Source organism: Ascaphus truei, chromosome 5 (genome assembly GCF_040206685.1).
Source record: "Ascaphus truei isolate aAscTru1 chromosome 5, aAscTru1.hap1, whole genome shotgun sequence".
Lineage (NCBI taxonomy): Eukaryota > Metazoa > Chordata > Amphibia > Anura > Ascaphidae > Ascaphus > Ascaphus truei.
In genome coordinates, this window is record NC_134487.1 from 201,687,139 (window position 1) to 201,707,997 (window position 20,859).

General features: G+C 42.8%; 1 protein-coding gene across 1 annotated transcript in view; it reads left to right on the plus strand.

Annotated features, from left to right (window-relative positions):
- Positions 1-7,141: 7,141 nt before the first annotated feature.
- The window catches only part of LOC142494711 (HEAT repeat-containing protein 5B-like), a 45,932-nt gene continuing 32,214 nt past the window's right edge, over positions 7,142-20,859 (plus strand). Inside the window, 4 exon segments of the mRNA XM_075599145.1 lie at positions 7,142-7,405; positions 7,797-7,961; positions 14,010-14,221; positions 19,971-20,079. Of these exon segments, the coding sequence (XP_075455260.1) occupies positions 7,836-7,961; positions 14,010-14,221; positions 19,971-20,079 (447 nt within the window). The 5' untranslated portion in view covers positions 7,142-7,405; positions 7,797-7,835.

Sequence of the window (20,859 nt, forward strand, 5' to 3'; positions counted from 1 at the left end):
CCAGAGCTCAGCGTAATAGAACACACTGCCTGTCTAATGCCTTGACTGAGACCTGCGTCTCAGTCACACTTAGTGACGTGAAAAGCAGCACATCACCCGACGCGCTTTTCGTTCCGGGAGGAACTTCTTCATGGGTGGGCTAATGTCATACCAAGTGTCTCATACATGGCTTTATGCCACATGCCAGCGCTATTGAGGTTTTAAATGTAAGGACGCTTCTACACCATAAACCCTAACCTATTAATAAAGTATTATTAACATTAATATATTATTTAATCTAGAAGAGGTTGGGTGAGTCATTTATGGATTCTTCTTTCCTTGTATATGCCTCATGTTTATTCCCTGACAGCACCCCTCTAGAACATATTAACACTGTATTAGCTGAGCTGGGGCTCATCCTCTTTATCTCTCACCTTATTACATATTGAGTGAATCATCCCTTGTTTTGGATCTATCAAACCATGTGGAAACCAGAGTAAAACAATATTTTTTTAAGATAATTGTACAAGCTGTCTAAACAAAACTAACTAACACCATATCACTTCAACGTACAGAGTTTAAAGGAACAGTCCCCGCAGAGTCAAAAAAAGAACGAAGGATAGTGGCATGTTAGTAGGTTAAATGAACAATCTAAAAAAAAATATTTCACAAATCTTTTTTTAACCGTATTTTCCATGGTAGGCCTTAACCAAATCTGTTGGTCTTTACATTGTTTATCTTATTCTTCTCCAAATTAGAGGTAAATTTGTGTATTTGTTTTGTCCATTGTTTGTGAAATAGGTATAACCAGACAAAAATAGTTATGGTGGGTAAACAAAATTGACAAAAACCCTCCACCGTACATACAGTAAATAAAAATGCCATGTGGTGAAATTGCATAGCTCAGAGAGGTCTGCAACCCTGTCTTTCACCATTATCGCTTAACAGTGCTTCCACTGTAGCCAGGTACTCTGGGTAATGACATGCAAATGAGCAGTGTCCTTCTTAACTTCTTATCCATTGTAACATGGACCTAAAAGCTTATGCCTGCTGTATTACACAGCTTTCCAGCACAGCCTGGGCAAAGAAGTGCATAGCCAGTAAACCTACTCACAGGCAACATCTATTTCGACCTTTTGGGTATAAGAATAGGTATAAAACTGTAAGGGTGTGTTAGGTACTTTATGTGTGCGCGCGGAGGGAGTGCGGCAGGTTCCGCGACGGCACGATAGTACAGGGTGCCGCCATGTTATTGCGCAATGTTGCAGAGGGCACTAACAAAGTGGAGGTCGCGCATGCGCGATGGAAGCGCGCGAACGCCAGGCCAATAAGGGAAAGGCTCTATTAATGGACTACAACTTCCAGGAGCTCTGGATCAGTCACCTGACGCTAGGAGCCAATGAGAAAGCTGGGATTAGAAGGAAGAGGAAGTGGAGAGGGAGACCACGCTAGGGAGGAGAGGACAGAGCCGGAGGAGGTAGTGTGAGTGCAGGGGGTCAGTGACCCGCCTGCATAGGTCAGCTATTCCCCTCAGGCCCATAGGAGAATTCCCTGAGTCACCGTAGGCTGCGGTACTGCAGGGACGCTCGATAGCGGAAGGAATTGTCACTTTAGTTAGGGACAACGCACCGAGTTGTGGCCGGTCGCCGTCATCTGGGATCAGACGGCGGGACAGACACCGCGACATCGGGAGGACAAGGAGCGGAGGCACGGATCCTTTGTGAAGAAGGAACGGTCACCGCCGTGACCGGAAGGTACATTGTAATGGAAAGTGCACCAACACCGCTCATCAGGCGCTGATCCCGCCTTAGGAATACCTCTGTAGTGACACTAGCAAGTGGCTAGCGGACTGAGCATACTACCTAATACTTTACAAGGACAACCTCTATAAGAGCGTGTGTTATACCGGACAAATTCCCTAGAGGTGTGGCTGAGCCACTATAGTATAAGGACTCTAACGTTATAATATATGTGCAAGTTATGTGTGATGTTATATAGAGAATAAGATAAGACTGCCTATGCATAGTAAAACTTGGTTGCACGCACTGTATGGTATGTTTCTTGCCCAGGGCAATCTTACATAACGGGGATCCTGGGCAAGTGGAGGCGCTGCGCTAGAACCGTTACCCCAGGCTCCCAGCTAGCGGAGGCTCAGATCTCCTGGAGCCGCAGGTTGTGTACAGTACCAGTAGTCCCTTAGGAAGGCGTCAGAAAAAGGGCTACAAAACCATCATTGATTAAACAGATAAGTAGCTACCTGTATGCATGAATTCAATGGGCCTGGAGAAAAGTAAAACGTGCTTTTTTTTAACAGGATACTTACTTTAAGATTAGTTTAATTTTTCTAAGTTAGTGGAATATACTCATGTTTTTTTACCTGCCACGTGGGACTGCCCCTTTAAATCAAGATAAATACCCAAAGATGAAAATTCATTTTGATATTATTTCGCATTAAAAAAAAAATAGATATGTATGTTGCAGGTGCTATTCTGTGTACGAGACTGCATACAGTTGTCTTTACTTGCAGGTACTTTGTGTTGTGTAACTTTGAGTGCACCTCAGTACTACCTTGGCTCACGTTCAATTTATGAAACAGAGCGTATGCCCCAACCACACCGGCCACTTCCAGCAATATAATGCCTTTCAAGATCTTCTTGGCGACGGGTTCCATGCTGACGACCAACCTGTAATCTGATAACAGGGGGGGGGGGGGGGGGGTGTTGTGCTTAAACTGTAGTTTGATTTACTTAAAAATGTATATTATGTATAAAGTACAACCTTTTAAGAAAAAACATACTGTACACTAAATTATCGATGTATGCATAAAATACAATTACGATACACCTTTGGCACATTCTGTGTAAGCGATTTTAAAACGTAACTTAATAGTGGTCTTAAGGTTTATTTTAAAGCGGTAGTCCATCTACATTTTCACGACACCACTCATCATTATTCAAATAACTTACATCTGCTGCAGTCTAATAACCCCCGGTACGTTTATTCTAAATAGAAATAAAAACTGGACAGACGGGAAGGGGCACAGGTTGATTTATCTTGAAATGTAGGTTTCTAACCACTAATCTACATTGTAATACCCTAAAAACAGGGACTTAACATGTTATATTAGTATATTCTACCATCATATATTGCTTTCTAAGAAGTTATCTTGACATCACTGATTTGCTTCTTATATACTCCTGTGCTGCATTTGCACCATGTGAGTAAATGATTAATATGCACACTAATTATTCTGCAGTTATGTAATACTCTACAACAGCAGAAGATGGACACAATATAATTAGAATAAGTGCTGAAACTTTGAACTTTCCTTAGAACCGGATAACACCCTAATTCCTTATATAGCAAATGCATTCTAGTTTTTTTCCCGTTTCCAAGTTTGTTGTACAGTAGATTGTTGTCATGCTATCATCTGATCATGGGAATGTTTATCAAGATTAATCCATTTTCTTCAGCCATTACAACTCCCCAAACCACTCACTAAAGGTGCCAGCAAAGTGAAAACAGAGTAAAAATGATAGACATTTTTGCAGGACTTAATTTGAGTCATGCTTCATTTTGCAAGTCTTCATACATACTGCATCACCCATTGTGTTCTAGTACCCATTACTAAAATGAATAAAACAAGGAATTTGGAAAACTACATTTAATAGCACAGCACTATTTTGATGCAAACATCAGACACTTGATTTTAACATATTTTTGCATTGTGTACATGAATTGGCTGTTCACAAATCCCAATTGCAGACCAATGGGCTAGATTAAATCTTTGCTCTCAATGTAGTCGTGTACCTGGATATTTTTGGTAAAAAGACCTTTTTTAAAGTAGAAAGACATTCAACCCTTTTATGTATACTTGGCCAAGCCTCGTATGGTGCAAAATGTATTATAACTGATATATGTAGATTTATAACACAAACTATGCAATATTCTGTAAAAGTCAAAATACAGTAGACACTTTAAATCTCTGCAGACTTCACAATCTAATTTTGATTCCTTGAAGCAAAGGGGGGTGGGGGAGGGGAGACCTCAGCCTGAGGAATATTTCTCTAGCCGCTGATGCGAGGTACCGTACCCAAGTCTATAGCACTTCATAGCTCAAGATGCGATAGCCCACATCAGCACTTTGTGAATCCTGGCATTAATGTTAAACTGTTATATCCCACTCTTGTCCCATCGCCTCAGTAATTACATATGGAGGTAACACACTGGAATTACCCAAAACAAAAAGTGAGATGGAAGGGTCACTCAGATAACTCACACATTGAAAATTTGAGAGGATGTGTATATAAACCAATCACTTCATGCAACAAAAATCTCAATTACATTCATATTTTGTGAATGTTTGGTGTCTAAAAGAAAGAAATCCCAAATAATTTTTTTAAAATCAAAAATAGATAAAAGGAGGGAGAAAGAGAGCAACATTATTTTTAAACTATTGTCAATTGGAGGAGCGGCTAAGTGAGTAAAGACACTGACTGGCACGGAGTTTGAAGCAGGGGAACCTGTTCCTTGTCCCCCTGATGAAGTGTGACACGAAACGCATAGGATAGCCATTGCATGCTGGGTAATTACGTGACAACGCTATACGCCTAGCACTGCCTACATGAGTGCAGGGATCACTACACGTGGACGCCAGTTTAGAACTTCCCCTAAACACACGCCAACTGCGATCCGGAGGGGGATATTGCCTGGACTACGGACCTTCCGTTTGAGTGATATACCCATTCTGTGTACTTGGATCCATATGATTCCACTTTTATCGTAAGTTGTGTACTTGTTATTTTAATATGAATTTATAAATGTACTTATGCACTTTCAGTGATTCTTTTCCTTCTTCTCTGCGCCCCCATTCTTTTTGTTATATGTGTGTGAGTCCTCTCAAGCCTCACTGATCACGGGAGACGGGGAGCAGCATTGAAGAGGGATCTCCAAGGAGACATTTGACAGCCAGCGCGCACTAAAACTCTTTACTCGTGTCGGCTCCTTGTGACCTTGGGCAAGTCACCTTATCTCCCCTGTGCCTCAAGCACCAAAAACATAAGATTGTAAACTCCATGGGACAGGGACCTGTGCCTGCAAAATGTCTCTGTAAAGCGCTACGTAAAACTAGCAGCGCTATACAAGAACATATTATTAATTGGACTTATTCCCAAACTGCACTTAAAAAGTTATTTCTTAATACTAAGGCCCAGTCAACAACAAATTTGCTTTGAACAGAAAAAAAAACCCTTTATAGTAGTAACGATTTCCCCACTCTGTGCTCATAAAACTGATTGTCACTGATCAGTTCATTATTGACATACCATATTAATTTTCTGCTGAAGGGCCAAGTACTTAATCCCTCAACCGTCACTGTAGAGTTGGGCGTTATACTGATATGATAGTAATATTGCAATAATAAAAAAATGACGATGTTGATATGTACATTTTTTATTACTGCTGTATCAGTCAGCCATAGTAATTGTTGACATTTTAAGGTAAGCTAGTAATATGCAGTTTCAGACAAGGCATCTTCAAAGAAGGCAGAGCCGCCAAGTAAACCAGGATCTTTGGACCCCTATATTTCACCCAACCCTCAAATACAGTGATACACCCCTGGAGGATCGCTTTGCCCAGTGTTTGCGCTCTGCCTCTTAATCACTTCCCCACCCATCTCTGATGTTCAAGGACAGGGGGAAGTGTGACTTATTTTAAAATGAAATTGATAAAAAAAATAAACATTTAATCTGTAATAAATGTTAAGAGCCAATGCCTTCTACATTTCCCCTTTTATACATTATAGATCCCCCCCCCCCCAATAATTAAGAGTTGATATATTTTTCTATTGTACATATATGGATCATATTTGTTTTATACTAATTATTGTAGTTTTTTATATTTCCAAACCCTAGGTCACTGGATGTGCCTTATTTATTTTAGATAATAAAACATCATATAAGGTAGTTATGGCGTGGTACTTATATTTTGTCTGGGAGAATCTTTAATACAGAAATGCCTCCCTTAGACTTGTCTCTATGTGGTAGCCTAATGAAGAGCTCCTAGACAACTACTTAGTTTGATGATAGTCATGTACATAATCCACCAGTACTGTTTATACTCCATATACCTCTGCCATCTGTTAAAAATATCCCTTAATTCAAAGCATGGGTTGATCCTTCTCTTAAGAAAAGCCTCTCTATTTTTGTCAAGGTCAGTGGTGTTTTTGTAGGGAAATAAGTTGCCAGAAACCTGAGGGGGAAAAAATGAACAGATCTAAGCCTACAGTAACTAAATTAGCTTTAATATAGAAATATCTGAGGCTCATTTGTATTTCTTTCATCCCTTCCAAATAATTGTACAAATCACTGTAGTTTCTGGTTAGCTGCTTACATAAGGTGATGGCGCTCACTTCCCTTGAAAACCCAGCCCTGTTATCAAGGTCAACTTAAAATACAGAATGCCACCATGCTGCAGGTTACAGAAACACTTTCAGCCGGTGCATGGGCCTTGCTGGGTTACTAGAGATAGCACAGTATCTGCTGCGCACGTGCCGAGAATTGCTATACACTGCGGTTATGTTTCCCTCGTGGGAGGGCTGCTTTTTATAGACTGCCTTAATAAAGCAAACCCGTTGCCATGAGGTCAATGTCACCCCCTCCACTTATCTCCTACAGATAAACACGTGTCCTTATAATGATGCGTAAACCCTGCCAGCATGTGCCGTATAACACACTCCTGCTCTCCCCAACACAACAACTGCAGCAGCGTCACACTGCGCGGGGCTTTATATAACCTCACCCCGCCCCCTCCTTCCACGTGACCCCGTGTTCTTACCACGCGGAGACGACGGCAGCAGTTATAGGCAAGTATGTCAGCGAGGTGACGTCTGCAACGTACGATATCTGACGCGTGACCGCACCGAACGTGCCCTCGCTGCTACTGGCAAAACAACTCTCTCGCCATCATTGTTACTGGCAAAACAACTCTCCCGTCATCACTGTTTCTGGCAAGATAAGACGTTGCCCGACGCGCCTCAAGAAGTGAGTTGACATGAAAGCTCCATATGCTGAGATAACCGTGTATTCGTGTCTATAGTACAGATTGTGTTTAAAACGATACACTGTAAATACATATTTATTGGTGTTAAAAATCTCAGTGTCAGTGGTGCAAACTACTGTATTGTCACATCTAGTGTGGGGTTTTATATTATTGATTTGTTGCCGGGGAGCGAGGCTGTCAGGGGCACAGTTGACCGTATCCAAGATGGCTACCTCAAACGTGATTGTGTCAACGCGCGGCCGAGGACCAGCAGCCGGTTTTGCTTGTCGCGCTCATGACGCGTTTTTGCTTGTCGCGCTCACGACGTGTGGTGAAGGGAGAGAAGAAGCTTCCTGGAAGAGGAATCCGCAGAGGCATCTGACAGCAGGTGTATAACCAGAGAGGGCTAATGTGAGATGGATGTATCCACCCATCCTGGGGAAGGGGAATAAGGGATGTGTGTATATATCCTGGGGAGTGATAAAAAAAAAAGTGGATGCATATATCCTTGGGAGGGGAAATAAGAGGGGTATATATCCTGAGGTTTGGGAGATAAGAGGCTGTATATCCTGGGGAGGGATAATAATGGGGGAGAGTGTAACCTGAAAGGGTAATAAAGGAGGGTGCATAATCTGGTGAGGATTTAGAGAGATGCAAATACCCAGGGGAGTGGTAGTAGGGGCTCTTATATCCATTACAAATCATTAGCGGGTGTCTGACCAGGAGAGAGCAGTAAGACATTGTGTGTAAATAGGTGCTAACTTGTTTGTCTTCCTCAGGCATCAGGGATCTGAGGTGGACAAAGCATCAGAGCAGGAATGGAGCTGGCTCACAGCTTGCTGCTGAAGGAAAATGCCTTGGTGCAGATCACAGAGGCTAAGAAGTCTGTCTTCATCTTTGAATGGTTGCGGTTCCTGGACAAAGTACTTACCGCTGCAAACAGGGTAGGTTTCTTGATTACCATTTTATAAACTGTCACCCGTTCTGTCAATGCATGTAATTAATACACCAAGAAGTCTGTGTTCAGCATTCATTACATGTTTTATGTGGAAATCAGTTGTATTTCCTTTGAATAATTACATAACTAGTATTCTGTCTAAAAAGTGCTTAAAGGGCAATCCCAGATAAGGACAAAGAGAGATAACGGGTTAAATGTAACACAAGTACAGTATGTGTATATTTGTTGCTGGACATACTGTATTTCCATGGTAACCAAATGCTCTGGTGTGTTTTAGGGATAAGACCCATTGTGAGCTCTATCTACAAGCAAATTGCTGACCCACTCTTTATTTTATTTTTTTTGCATGTAAACTGTAACGAAGGCAAAAAAAGTAAGAAACTTCCAAAAACATTTGAATGGCAGTTACAGCCAGAAAGAGAGTGATACTCTGTATCGCGCTTTGATAAATCATATAAATAATCGAAACCAAAAATAATATGCACAGTCAAATGAAACACATTACAGAAAAGTCCTATAGCAAAAAGCCATGAGGTAGAATGTCAGTGTCGGCTACTTTTTCGTTATGGAAGTTTTCTTGTTTATATTGCTATCCTAGTGACTTCATTACAGCTATTGTATTGAGGATTAGGTTCTGCAAGAAAAATAGCACCACTATTGTATTGTATGTCTTTATTTATATAGCGCCATTAATGTACATAGCGCTATTGGGAATATATATGTCGCTGTGCAACGCAGCTGTTCTATTTAAGAACTAATTATGCTATCGTTATTAGCCAAACAGATAAAGGTGGGTGACAGTAGCACCAGTGTTGATCAAAAGAATGATCAGAAAGAATCCCCTTATATATAGCACTCAATTGTCATATATATTATTTAGAGTGGACACAAATGGTCCTGCTGTAAATTACAACAATAGACTTGTTGTAATTTACAGCAGGACCATTTGTGTCCATTCTAAATAATATATATGACAATTGAGTGCTATATATAATGGGATTCTTTCTGATCATTCTTTTGATCAACACTGGTACTTCTGTATAAATACCCTTGTAGCACCTGTCATTCACTCCTGTGCATATATTAATAATGGTGACTGCGGTCTCATTGACGTATCAAAGGTGGGTGACAATAATAACTTTATTTCATATAGCCCTTTTCTTCTAAACACAAAGCACTTCACAATTACAGTATAGTGCACAGTATGCAGCATTGTATATAGCCCTGAAGAGCTTTTCAATTTGTTTTTAGTTTGAGGCACAGCAAGATAAAGTGATTTGTGCAAGGTCACGAAGAGCTGACACCGGGATTTGAACCCCTGCTCAGTTTCCATTTTCAAACTGTGTCGTTATCAAAGTCAGTGTCTTTACTCACTGAGCCACTGTATCAAGCCATTACGTAGGACCTGGTGATAATAGAAAGATGCACATTATTCATAGGAACCTCAGTCATGTTTTTCATTGAGTCATCATGATTAATAATTTGTTTCACTTTTTTGTTGCCCTGTAGGACGGCTCCTTGAATGCCTCAGCCCTGGTCTCTGCAGCTTTGGACTTGCCCTAGCAACTCCTGAGCCAAGTAGTGTTCCTCAAATATTTTTTGTAAGCACTTTTTACATGGTAGATTTGTGGCTGCAAGGCTCAACAATGATCCTATCCTTGTGTTTTATTTACTTCTGGAAAATTATATTTAATTGGAAAGTAAGAGTATTTAAAAAAATGAGGTGGTAATTATTTAGGTCAACAGGTCAGTTTTTTTTTTTATTTATAAAAATGTTTTACCAGGTAGTAACCTCGTTTTCAGGTTTGTCCTTGGCATAGAGTTATTACAATATATGGTTACATTACAAGAACAGAAGTTATACATTTCATGGGCCGAGTTGGAAAATTGGGTAGAGGGGATAAAAGGGCTGTTGAGTTTCAGATTGAAATAAGAACCTTTAACATCAGCAAACAGCTCACACCCTTTGACTGTCCAACGACTGCGCCAAAGTCTGTCAGCCTTTGGGGCGACACAGATGTACACTGAAATGGTTCAGATTGAATGCAGCTGTGAATTCAAAGGCCTTTGCCCTCTTGGCTCATTAACATTCCATTGGGTAGAGTTGATGTTCCACATAGTACAAGCAAATGTTAATCCTTTGGACGCTGGTTCTGTGCAGATGGGAGCAGGTCTGGGAGAACCCCATCAGGCGCCCGCTTTTGGGGCGGCGCTGATGTACACAGAAAAAGTTGCAAAGAAGTAATATGTATTGCCTGCACAGAAACACTGGTCTGTGAAGTTTTGAGCACCATAGTGTAACGGTGAAGGGGTTAACCAAGCTCACTAATAAAGGTTCAGCCCACTTGCTTACCCCTGATCCGTGAGTTGAGGTCCTAGAGTGTCAGCTCTTGGACCCAGATGTCCTAAATGCATTACTGTGACTGGGTGCAAATTATGCGACAATAAAGAATCATGTGTGTTTTGCCTTTCCTGGGATGCTGGGATCGGGAGGTTTCTAGGCTGTAAGTTTCAGAGTTGGTTTGTCGGAGAAATTCTTCACAGAATGTGGCTATGTATCGGGGTTCCAGAGTTATGGGATACCCCAGGAATTGGATCCGGGAATCGAGTGAGATTCTCGGATACAGCCAAGCACATTGCTCCGGGCAAACCCTGACTCTGAAAACGCTATTGTGACTCACCGCCAGGATTCCTGCTGCAGCATCTTCCAGACAAGGTAAACGGGCATGAAGGGGCTAATGTATACCTACGGTCACCCATGGGGTCCCTAGTAGACAGAGGGGTCCCTAGTATAAAGAGTGGTACCCAGATACATGCCCAGGTACCCTGCACCTAGTATTGCGGTTCAGGGGGCACTCCAGGTAAGTGATAAAGCTGAGAGTGGTTCGTGTGTGTAAAAGTTTTACAAGTTATTTTTCTAAAGTGTGCCAAGTATGAGGCTAGTGAGGGTAGGTGCTATATACACTCACTCCATCCCTGACACCAGAACAGAGACTTATATATTTTACCACACATAAGACACAGTATATTTTATTAAAGGATTATATTTAATAGGTATATGTACTGGTAACCTGTAAATGAACTGTGGGATTTCCAAGTCATGGCTTCCGAGCAGACCAGATGGCTTCCACGCTTGGTGCCTATGGGTCTGTGAGAAGTCAGGACTTGAAAGTCTCAGGGATGCCAAGGTGTTAGAACAGGAGGGGTACTGCAGTTCTGCTTGAGTACCCGCCTCCTGGGCTAACACGGGGCTATCCGACCACCGTTTGCCAGAACCCATACTCTGTGGAGCCTGGACAGCGGGTGGGCTCAGTATGCAAAAAGGCAGAGGTGCCAGGTTGGCGCATGCCCCTTGACAGACTGAGAAAGGTGCCTACCCAGCTTTACAATACTGGCAAATCGGTGATTGGCTGACAGGAGAATTCCCACGCTTTGATAGGCTGCAGATGTTAGTGAGGGAGACACTGAAACCCATAAAGGGACTTTCAGCCAATCAGGAGCGCAGATTCCAAGTGCCAAACCAACAGCGGCAAATTCAAAGATGCTCTCTACTGAATAGACTCGAGCCGGCTTTAAAGATTTTCAACTCAGAAAAGTTTCTACGTCCCGCTTTTTGAGAACGTAGCGGTCGCAGTTGGCATTGCGCCGAGATCAGTTCCAGGACTTTCGTGAGTACCTACCGGTCAAGGAAAAGGGTTCATACAGAGGTCATTTTTGGGAATTTCATTCTTAGGATAGATGTATTCGTTAGCCCTGTTCCCAGTAAGTGTGTTAACGTTGTAAATTGTGTTACATTGTGTGTATGTGTTTTCCTGAAATAAATTACAATTTCTTTTACCTCCTTGCTTTGTTCAATCAATGATCCCGGCATAAAAATGTGTTAATAAACCTGGTCTCCCGTGACACATAGTAGTGCTGCCCATAGATTCTTAATTCTCATTATACAATAATGCATTTAGTTGACTGTAGTCACATCATATCTTATTATATATTTGTGAAAGCACTGTATGCCTGTCTGCATCTCCTGTGTCCCTAGGGGAAATCTCATTGGTCCCTTGGGCCGCCCGCCCCCGCACACCTCTCATTGGCCTGAGGCGGAGTGACGACACACACACACACATCTCCCGCTCTCTTACCCGCCGGTCCCGGAGTCTCATCTCCCGCTCTCTTACCCGCCGGTCCCGGAGGCTCCGCCTCTTCCTCCCCGAACATCAGCCTACAACTCATCGTGACCCGCGCGCACCTCCTCTCCCCGTGTCTCCCCGTTTCCCGCGCTTTTACCCCCCCCCCCCACCCGGCGCTGCTACAGTCAGCGGGGGAGCGGAGCGAGCGCCCGGGACACCCCCCACAGCTCTCAAGCACGCGCTGCGCGCCCCCGCGCTCTCCTCCCCGGGATGCCGCTGTGTCCTCTCCCCGCACTCTCCGCACTGTGACCGCCTCCTGTACTGGCTGCACGGGTTCCCACACCTGCAGCTCTCCCTGCGGCCCGGGGGCAGCGACTTCAACCCCACGGACAGCGGCTACTGGCAGGTCAGTGCCACCCGTGGCCTGTGTGCAGGGGGTGTGTAAGTGCCACGGCCTTTGTACAGGACGTGACTGGGTCTGTCCTTAGCCTGGTAGTGGGTGCAGCTCTGTCTGTGGGACAAGGTGCAGCCTGTGGCTGTGAAGTTCCCTGTGTCAGTGGGTGCAGCCTGTGGCTGTGATGCCCCCGTGTCAGTGGATGCCTGTGATGCCCCCGTGTCAGTGGGTGCCTGTGATGCCCCCCCTGCCCTTTGCCCCCCCGCCCCTCCCTGCCCTTTGCCCCCCCGCCCCTCCCCGCCCTTTGCCCCCCTGCCCCTCCCTGCCCTTTGCCCCCCTGACCTTTGCCCTCCACGCCCCTTGTCCCCTTCCACGCTCCTCCCCCCGCCCTTCCACGCCCCTCCCCCCCCCCCCCCGCCCTTCCACTCCATGCCCCCTGCCCTTCCACACCTGGGCAACGCCGGGTATATCAGCTAGTATCTTCTATATTTCCTTCTGTTTCTAACATTCTAATACATTATTTGTGTGTTATCTCTTTGGAAACAGTTAAATCCCATGTAACCAACCACAATAGTTTTTGAAAACACTTTTTAACCATTTTAAATTTGCCTCCTTAAATACATGTAACAATGCTAAAAGCTAAGATCTGGCTACTTTTGTTGCATTTGAAGTTAGTAACAAATTGTATGTCTTAAGGCGTTCTGAATGAGTGCGAGTTTTCCAATGAAGTATTTAATTTACCCATAGCCCTCACTGTCCTTATCAGAGAGCCAACAAAGATAAGGAGAGGGGCAAGAGGAGAGTTTTGCGTGGACAAATGCATGTTGGAAACAGTGATAAACACAGAAGGTAGTAACTAGAGGCAATATAACACCTCCTGAGTCGCAGCTCATGTTTCCAAACAAACTGTAAAAAAATGTCTTTATAAATACTTATAGATGTCAGATTGTGGTTTCAAGTAATCGATCACCCAGATGTAACCCCTTAACCATGTCACTGCCATCAATACACTTGGTTCCTACTGAGGACTTGACCCTTTAAATGTCATCCAGCTTGGAGTGCTGAATACCACCCATATTTTATTTCTTGATGGCACAATGACTAGCACAAATACATTAACTGCTTTTTTTTTTACTGCAAACAAGGCAGCACAATTGATTGCATTTCACTGAATGGACAAAGCTAAATATTGTCCCCGAAGCCTTTCACATGACATTTGTTTCTCAATTTATGTATACCAATTTAGTGAAAGGGATTTATTGCTTGGCGATGCTTTATTCAATGTGTATATTTAGAACATGGAATCTCTCACTTACCAATATTTTGCTTATTCTCTGGCAATGAAGGGTTAAGGCACTGTTCAGTAAACTGGTGAGCTGTGGGTCTGCTCCTTGTGACCGTGGGCAAGGCTGTTCGACCCTTTTGTGTTTCAGGAACTAAAGTGTAGATTGCAAACTTCTTGTATTGTGCTGCATACACGAGATGTAAACTAAATAAAAGTACATTCCTATCACAGACGGACATCAAAGACAACCAGAAGAAGCTCGTGGAACAGGTCACCGGTCTCATAAGCAGCTCCCCAGGCCCGCCCACTCGCAAACTATTAGCCAAGAACCTTGCCACACTCTACAGCATTGGAGACACTTTCACTGTCTTCCAAATCCTGGACAAGTGCAATGAAATGATCAAGAGTAAAGACGACACTGCTGCCTATCTACCAACTAAACTGTAAGTTTGAAGGCTGCAGTAGGGTGACCATCTGTTTTGTACATACTGAAAATAAATGGGATGGGGGGAAGAGGGGATGTAACCTCAAGCTACTGTCTAAGAGACGGTGCCAGGGGTAAAGAAATCAGGCAAGAAAGGACCCCTTTTAAACAAGCACTCGTGTGGTAATGAACATAAATGAATAAAATGACCTTTATTAATATATAAGGGTAAAATGAATGAAGGAATAGACACACAACACTATTAAAAAGAATATTAAACTAAATACCTCCCAGTCCAGTGTACCAGACTGGTTGCAATATGGATATGAGGGACCTTGTAATAACTGGCACATGCAAAGATAGATGGATAGCTTGTGCCTCGGTGTGGTATATATGTTGGAACCAGTCTCATGTCTGTCAATGATGTACCGGACAGACAGCTGTATATATAACCACAACTGATTGAATGGTTACTCTAAGAGAGTACACGGTGGAGTTAATAGTGAGTGATCAGTGCACAGTATCTCAAACTCACATACTAAATATTTCCAGAGGTTGGTATACCTAGAAATAGTACTCAAATCTTAAGGGTAAACAAAATAAATGAAATAAAAAGGTCCTTAAAGGCGACGCAGGGTATTAAAAATGAACACTAAAGCTACTGTGTAGCTAGGGAAAAGAGGCTTCAAAGTGGGAGCCTTAGACACCCTAATGGGTTAAGTATACACAAGGTCTCCCACAAGGCGCACTAACAGTATCTAGTTAGTGCCATAGATAGCCTAAGCCTATGTGGAAGCAGTGAAACAAATGTATAATACAAGCTAAACTGTAAGCTGCTTCTCAGGATCCTCCGTGGAAACAGCACAAATAGTACAGTAGGGATAAGCAGGTATCTGGGTATATTGCTAATATGTCAGTAGGTGTTTAAAAAGATACCCGATAACCAGTTGGTAATAGTGACCTATGTATAGGGTATGTATATATAAGTAGTGTCACCCAGTTTGCTCAGGGAAGTGGACACAGTTCAAAGGGTATCAGGCAATCAGACTTATCAGTTGACCTGAATATATACACTATTCCACATTTAATGTAATGGAGATCTATACAGGTCGCTGGGTATATACTGTGCATATGTGCAGTGTGGGTGCAGCGGATATGGTCTCCAATACACTCAAACATGTAAAAGTACCAAGATAGATAGTACCTGAGTGGATGAGTATGTGTTCAAACACGATAACCCTAAAAAAACATTCAGGCCCACACCCAATGATTCCAGCACTGATTGGGACACTTCCAACGATGAGGGCGAATTAGAACTTAGACATACAGGAGTTGAAGGTGGGCAAAACTCTTTTTTAGGCAAGGATACAGACAGTGTAATTCCTTTTCCAAATCCAAGACACGAAGGGGTAAGAGGAGTAGATCTTCAAGATAGAGACCAATGGGGTTTCAGGGGTCAAGGAGGGAGGAGGCGGTCGAGAAGGAGGCGCAGGTATTGACAACATCACAGGAGGAGAATAGTCAAGTGATTAACTTGTCTCAATTAGCCCTTGACGAATTCCACTTGAAAGCTCTCTCAAAAGTCTTGTCATTTTCCCCTTCATCCGACCTTAACATCTTTGAATGGGTGAAGGACGTTAACCTTTTTGGGCGTAATTTATTGTTACATAAGTTCTTTAAACGGAGAGAGGACTTTATTAATAAGAACCTAGGCCTACCTGACTTAGACCAACTTGACCGTGAGAACCTTCTCAACCTGGCCTCACTTGAAGAAGAGTCCAATAGACCTATTGGTGAGGGGCCATTCACAGATCTCAAACCCAGAGCCACGTTTATTCCTCCATTAGGAATTTGTCCCAAAGTGGAGGTATTTACCAAGTTGGTGGTTACCGACTTGGAAAATATTAGATATGCTACCAACACTGGTAACCTTAGTGCTCAGGAAAGAAAGGCCTTGGATGATCTACGTTCAAACTCGTCAATAGTCATCAAATCCTCTGATAAGGGGGGAACATTGTGATTATGGGAAGAGAGGAGTATACTGTATCAAAGAAAACCTGAGACTCCTATCCGACCGAACCTGCTACGAGGTTCTGAGTAAGGACCCAACTACTCACCATCCTCAATACAGGCTTAGCAGATAAAGTGATCAACAAGCGTGAATTGAATGGCATGTACAATAAGGTCCCTAAAATAGCCACATTCTATAGCCTCCCAAAAATCCACAAGCTTACGAGGCCACCACCGGGACGACCAATTGTCTCCGGGATTAACAACTTGAGTGAACAGGCAAGTGTCTATTTGGATAAAGTACTGAGACCGTTCGTGGTAGCACTTCCGTCCTATTTGAGAGATACCACGGATATTCTCACACGAATTGATGATATTGTGGTTGATAATGAAACACTCCTCATTAGCATGGACGTTGAGGCCTTATATACGAGCATCATACACGAACATGGCATAAATGCCACACTGTACTTTCTGAAAACATGGGGCCTATTGTACAATAACCATAACAAATTCATTGAACAACTGCTTTGGTTTGTACTGACGAAGAACTACTTTCTGTTTAACAACAAACTCTACAACCAGGTACAGGGGACTGCAATGGGGACGACTTGTGCCCCCTCATATGCGAACCTGTACCTGGGGTGGTGGGAGGCAGAAATAGTGTTCTCTGAAGAGAATGATATCTACACTACCCATATTATTTTATGGGCAAGATACATTGATGATATCATTATTCTCTGGAAGGGACCTCGTACACTGTTTGTTGACTTCATCAACAAACTTAACTGTAATTCCCTTAACCTTCGACTCACTTACGATATAGGGCCTGACAGCATAGTCTTCCTAGATCTTAAAATAACTTGTGCAACCAATGGTAGAATTGAGACTACAATTCATCGTAAAACCACCGCAACTAATAGTTTACTCCACGCTGATAGTCATCACCCTCAGAATCTCATAAATGGCATTCCAACTGGCCAATATTTGAGAGTTAAGAGAAATTGCTCGAATGATGAAGAATTTGAATCACAAGCACAATCTATGTGCCAACGCTTGCTCGCGAGAGGTTATAGTAAGAACAGCGTTAGGAAGGCTTATAATAGAGCCAAGCATACACACCGGGCATCTCTGCTGAATCCCAAACCCAAACCACGTGAGCAAAAAACAATTCGCCTCATTGGCACTTATAATAGACAATGGAAAACCATCTTTAACATTGTCAACAAACATTGGCATGTTCTCTTAGAGGACACGGATCTACGGGGAGTCTTGAAACCCAGACCAACTATGGTCAGCAGAAGATCTACTAACATCAGGGATCTTCTAGTCCATAGCCATCTTGAACCCATCACTTCGGGAACTTGGCTAGACAAAAGATCTCCGGGTAACTATAAGTGCAAGGGGTGCCGTGCATGTCAGTACGCTCAGGTCACCAAAACCTTTGGTAATTGGGATGATAGTAAAACCTTTAAAATACAGAATTTTGTGAACTGCAGAACTACTGGGGTGATCTACCAAGCAGTGTGCACATGCGGCAAGAAATATGTGGGGAAAACAAGTCGGCAGCTGAGACGTAGGGTCCTAGAACACATAGGGACCATACGCAATAAAACTGACACCCCACTTGCCAAACACGTTAACACTGCACATGGAGGTGACATTTCCAACTTACGTTTTAAGGGCATATACCAACTCCCAGAAACAATCAGAAGGGGGTGACTGGGACAGAGAACTCCTCAAAAACGAGGCAAAGTGGATTTATACCCTAGGAACTCTATCCGCAGGGTTTAAATGAGGGATTTATGTTTGCCCCATTTATTGGTTAGAATATTTTTTATACCTTATGCCACTTTTGACATCACGATAAGACCATATGTACTCATACTGCCAGGATCTGATAACCATGGGGTGTAAGTGTGATATTCACTTTGGCTCCAGCATTTGGGCTGTAACACCCCTTATACACCATAGCCTATACTGTATCCACTCCATATCCCAGCATTATGTACTGGCACATTTACAGCTAGGTACTATCTCTCTGTTCCCTATCACCATGAGCCTCTTGGATGGCATATGTTTATAGACCTTTCATTTACTTCCTTACTGTTCTGAATTTACTCAGGTTCTATCAGGAAGCCAGCCAGAACTTTCACACAAATAAATAGCAACACAAACACATGTTTTATTACTAACACATATACTTACCTTAGCGCCACTGTTGCCAAGGCAACGCTCGCCTATTTCAACGTTCGGCTTCCATAGAGGCGGGGCCACCTTGAGAAAGCGTCAGTGCGACGCGAAACGGCCGTCGGTGGTGGCCGCTCCTCTGTGACGTCAGCACATGTGTCAGTGCGGTGGCGTCTAGCGTAGCCCCGTGGCAGCCTTCACAGGGCTGAGCTATATCTAGGCTTGCTGCTATATGAGATATACTTCTCTCCACCCGGCTAGCTAACGTTCTGTGGTGTTCATTAATACACCACGCCGGGTGGAATCTCTGTAGATATAATCCGATTGATGCAGTGTTCATAACGCATTCTGGTCTCATCCACTCAGGTACTATCTATCTTGGTACTTTTACATGTTTGAGTGTATTGGAGACCATATCCGCTGCACCCACACTGCACATATGCACAGTATATACCCAGCGACCTGTATAGATCTCCATTACATTAAATGTGGAATAGTGTATATATTCAGGTCAACTGATAAGTCTGATTGCCTGATACCCTTTGAACTGTGTCCACTTCCCTGAGCAAACTGGGTGACACTACTTATATATACATACCCTATACATAGGTCACTATTACCAACTGGTTATCGGGTATCTTTTTAAACACCTACTGACATATTAGCAATATACCCAGATACCTGCTTATCCCTACTGTACTATTTGTGCTGTTTCCACGGAGGATCCTGAGAAGCAGCTTACAGTTTAGCTTGTATTATACATTTGTTTCACTGCTTCCACATAGGCTTAGGCTATCTATGGCACTAACTAGATACTGTTAGTGCGCCTTGTGGGAGACCTTGTGTATACTTAACCCATTAGGGTGTCTAAGGCTCCCACTTTGAAGCCTCTTTTCCCTAGCTACACAGTAGCTTTAGTGTTCATTTTTAATACCCTGCGTCGCCTTTAAGGACCTTTTTATTTCATTTATTTTGTTTACCCTTAAGATTTGAGTACTATTTCTAGGTATACCAACCTCTGGAAATATTTAGTATGTGAGTTTGAGATACTGTGCACTGATCACTCACTACTAACTCCACCGTGTACTCTCTTAGAGTAACCATTCAATCAGTTGTGGTTATATATACAGCTGTCTGTCCGGTACATCATTGACAGACATGAGACTGGTTCCAACATATATACCACACTGAGGCACAAGCTATCCATCTATCTTTGCATGTGCCAGTTATTACAAGGTCCCTCATATCCATATTGCAACCAGTCTGGTACACTGGACTGGGAGGTATTTAGTTTAATATTCTTTTTAATAGTCTTGTACATACTGAAGCAGACTATTTAATCAGCCGCGGTCCTTCTCTGGCAACAATTTGTAACAAATGCTTAACTGAATGCTAATTACAGACAAAACTGTTCTGCTGAGGTACTATCAGGGTCACCAGCATCTGTGTATATTTTATCTGTATCTATATATCCGGGTCACACACGTCACATACATTAGCACTTATTCTAAACGCTTATTTTGATGTATGTACTTGAAATGGGTACTGATAGCTTCTGCCTCTTTCAGGGCCGCTGTTGCTTGTGTCGGAGCATTTTATGAGAAGATGGGTAGGATGCTGGGAAGCTCCTTTCCTGAAACCGTGAATAACCTCTTAAAGTCACTGAAAAGTGCTGAGGTAAGATGCACAATTAGATGGCCTTCTAAAAACTTCTCGAGTTTATGATCCCAGTTTCTACGAATATCTAGAGCACGGGTGGCCAACTCCATTCATCAATGGCAATCAACAGGCCAGGTTTTCAGGATATCCCTGCTTCAGCACAGGTGGCTGCCATTCTAACGGAGCAATTGATTGATCACTGATGTGATGAAGCTGGGATAGCCTGAAAACCTGACCTGTTGGTGACCATTGAGTATTGAAGTTGGCCACTCCTGCTCTAGAGCCCTGGTAAGAAGAAGTTAATGAAAATTGAACACAAAATCATATAAGCAGGGTGACGGGTCTCGATGCATGAATAATACAATTTATTTATGAAGCTTTCAACATTTCGGTCCTCCCTTAGGACATTTCTCAAGAGCAGTCATATCGTAACAGCTGTTTTTGGCTTTTTACAAGTACCTCTGATGTAGCTGGAGTACGCGGAACAGTGTGTTTGCAAGTCATGTGCTCATAGTCATCTTTCCAAAGATGCCATCACACTCCGTTATTGGTTAAGCAGTGATCTGTAACATATCTAACCTCTGGAAATCATCAGTGTAGTGAAGGTGTCTCCAGGACGGTGCGACTAAACTATGATCAACTCGACTGCATGCGGTTTTCAATGTAAAATATATATATATATATGTATGTATGTATGTATGTATGTATATGTGATAAAAAATCACTGGCACTCCAATAGAAATTCAATAATGAATAGGTGCATGTCCCATATAAATAATAAAAGTATACATTACCGCA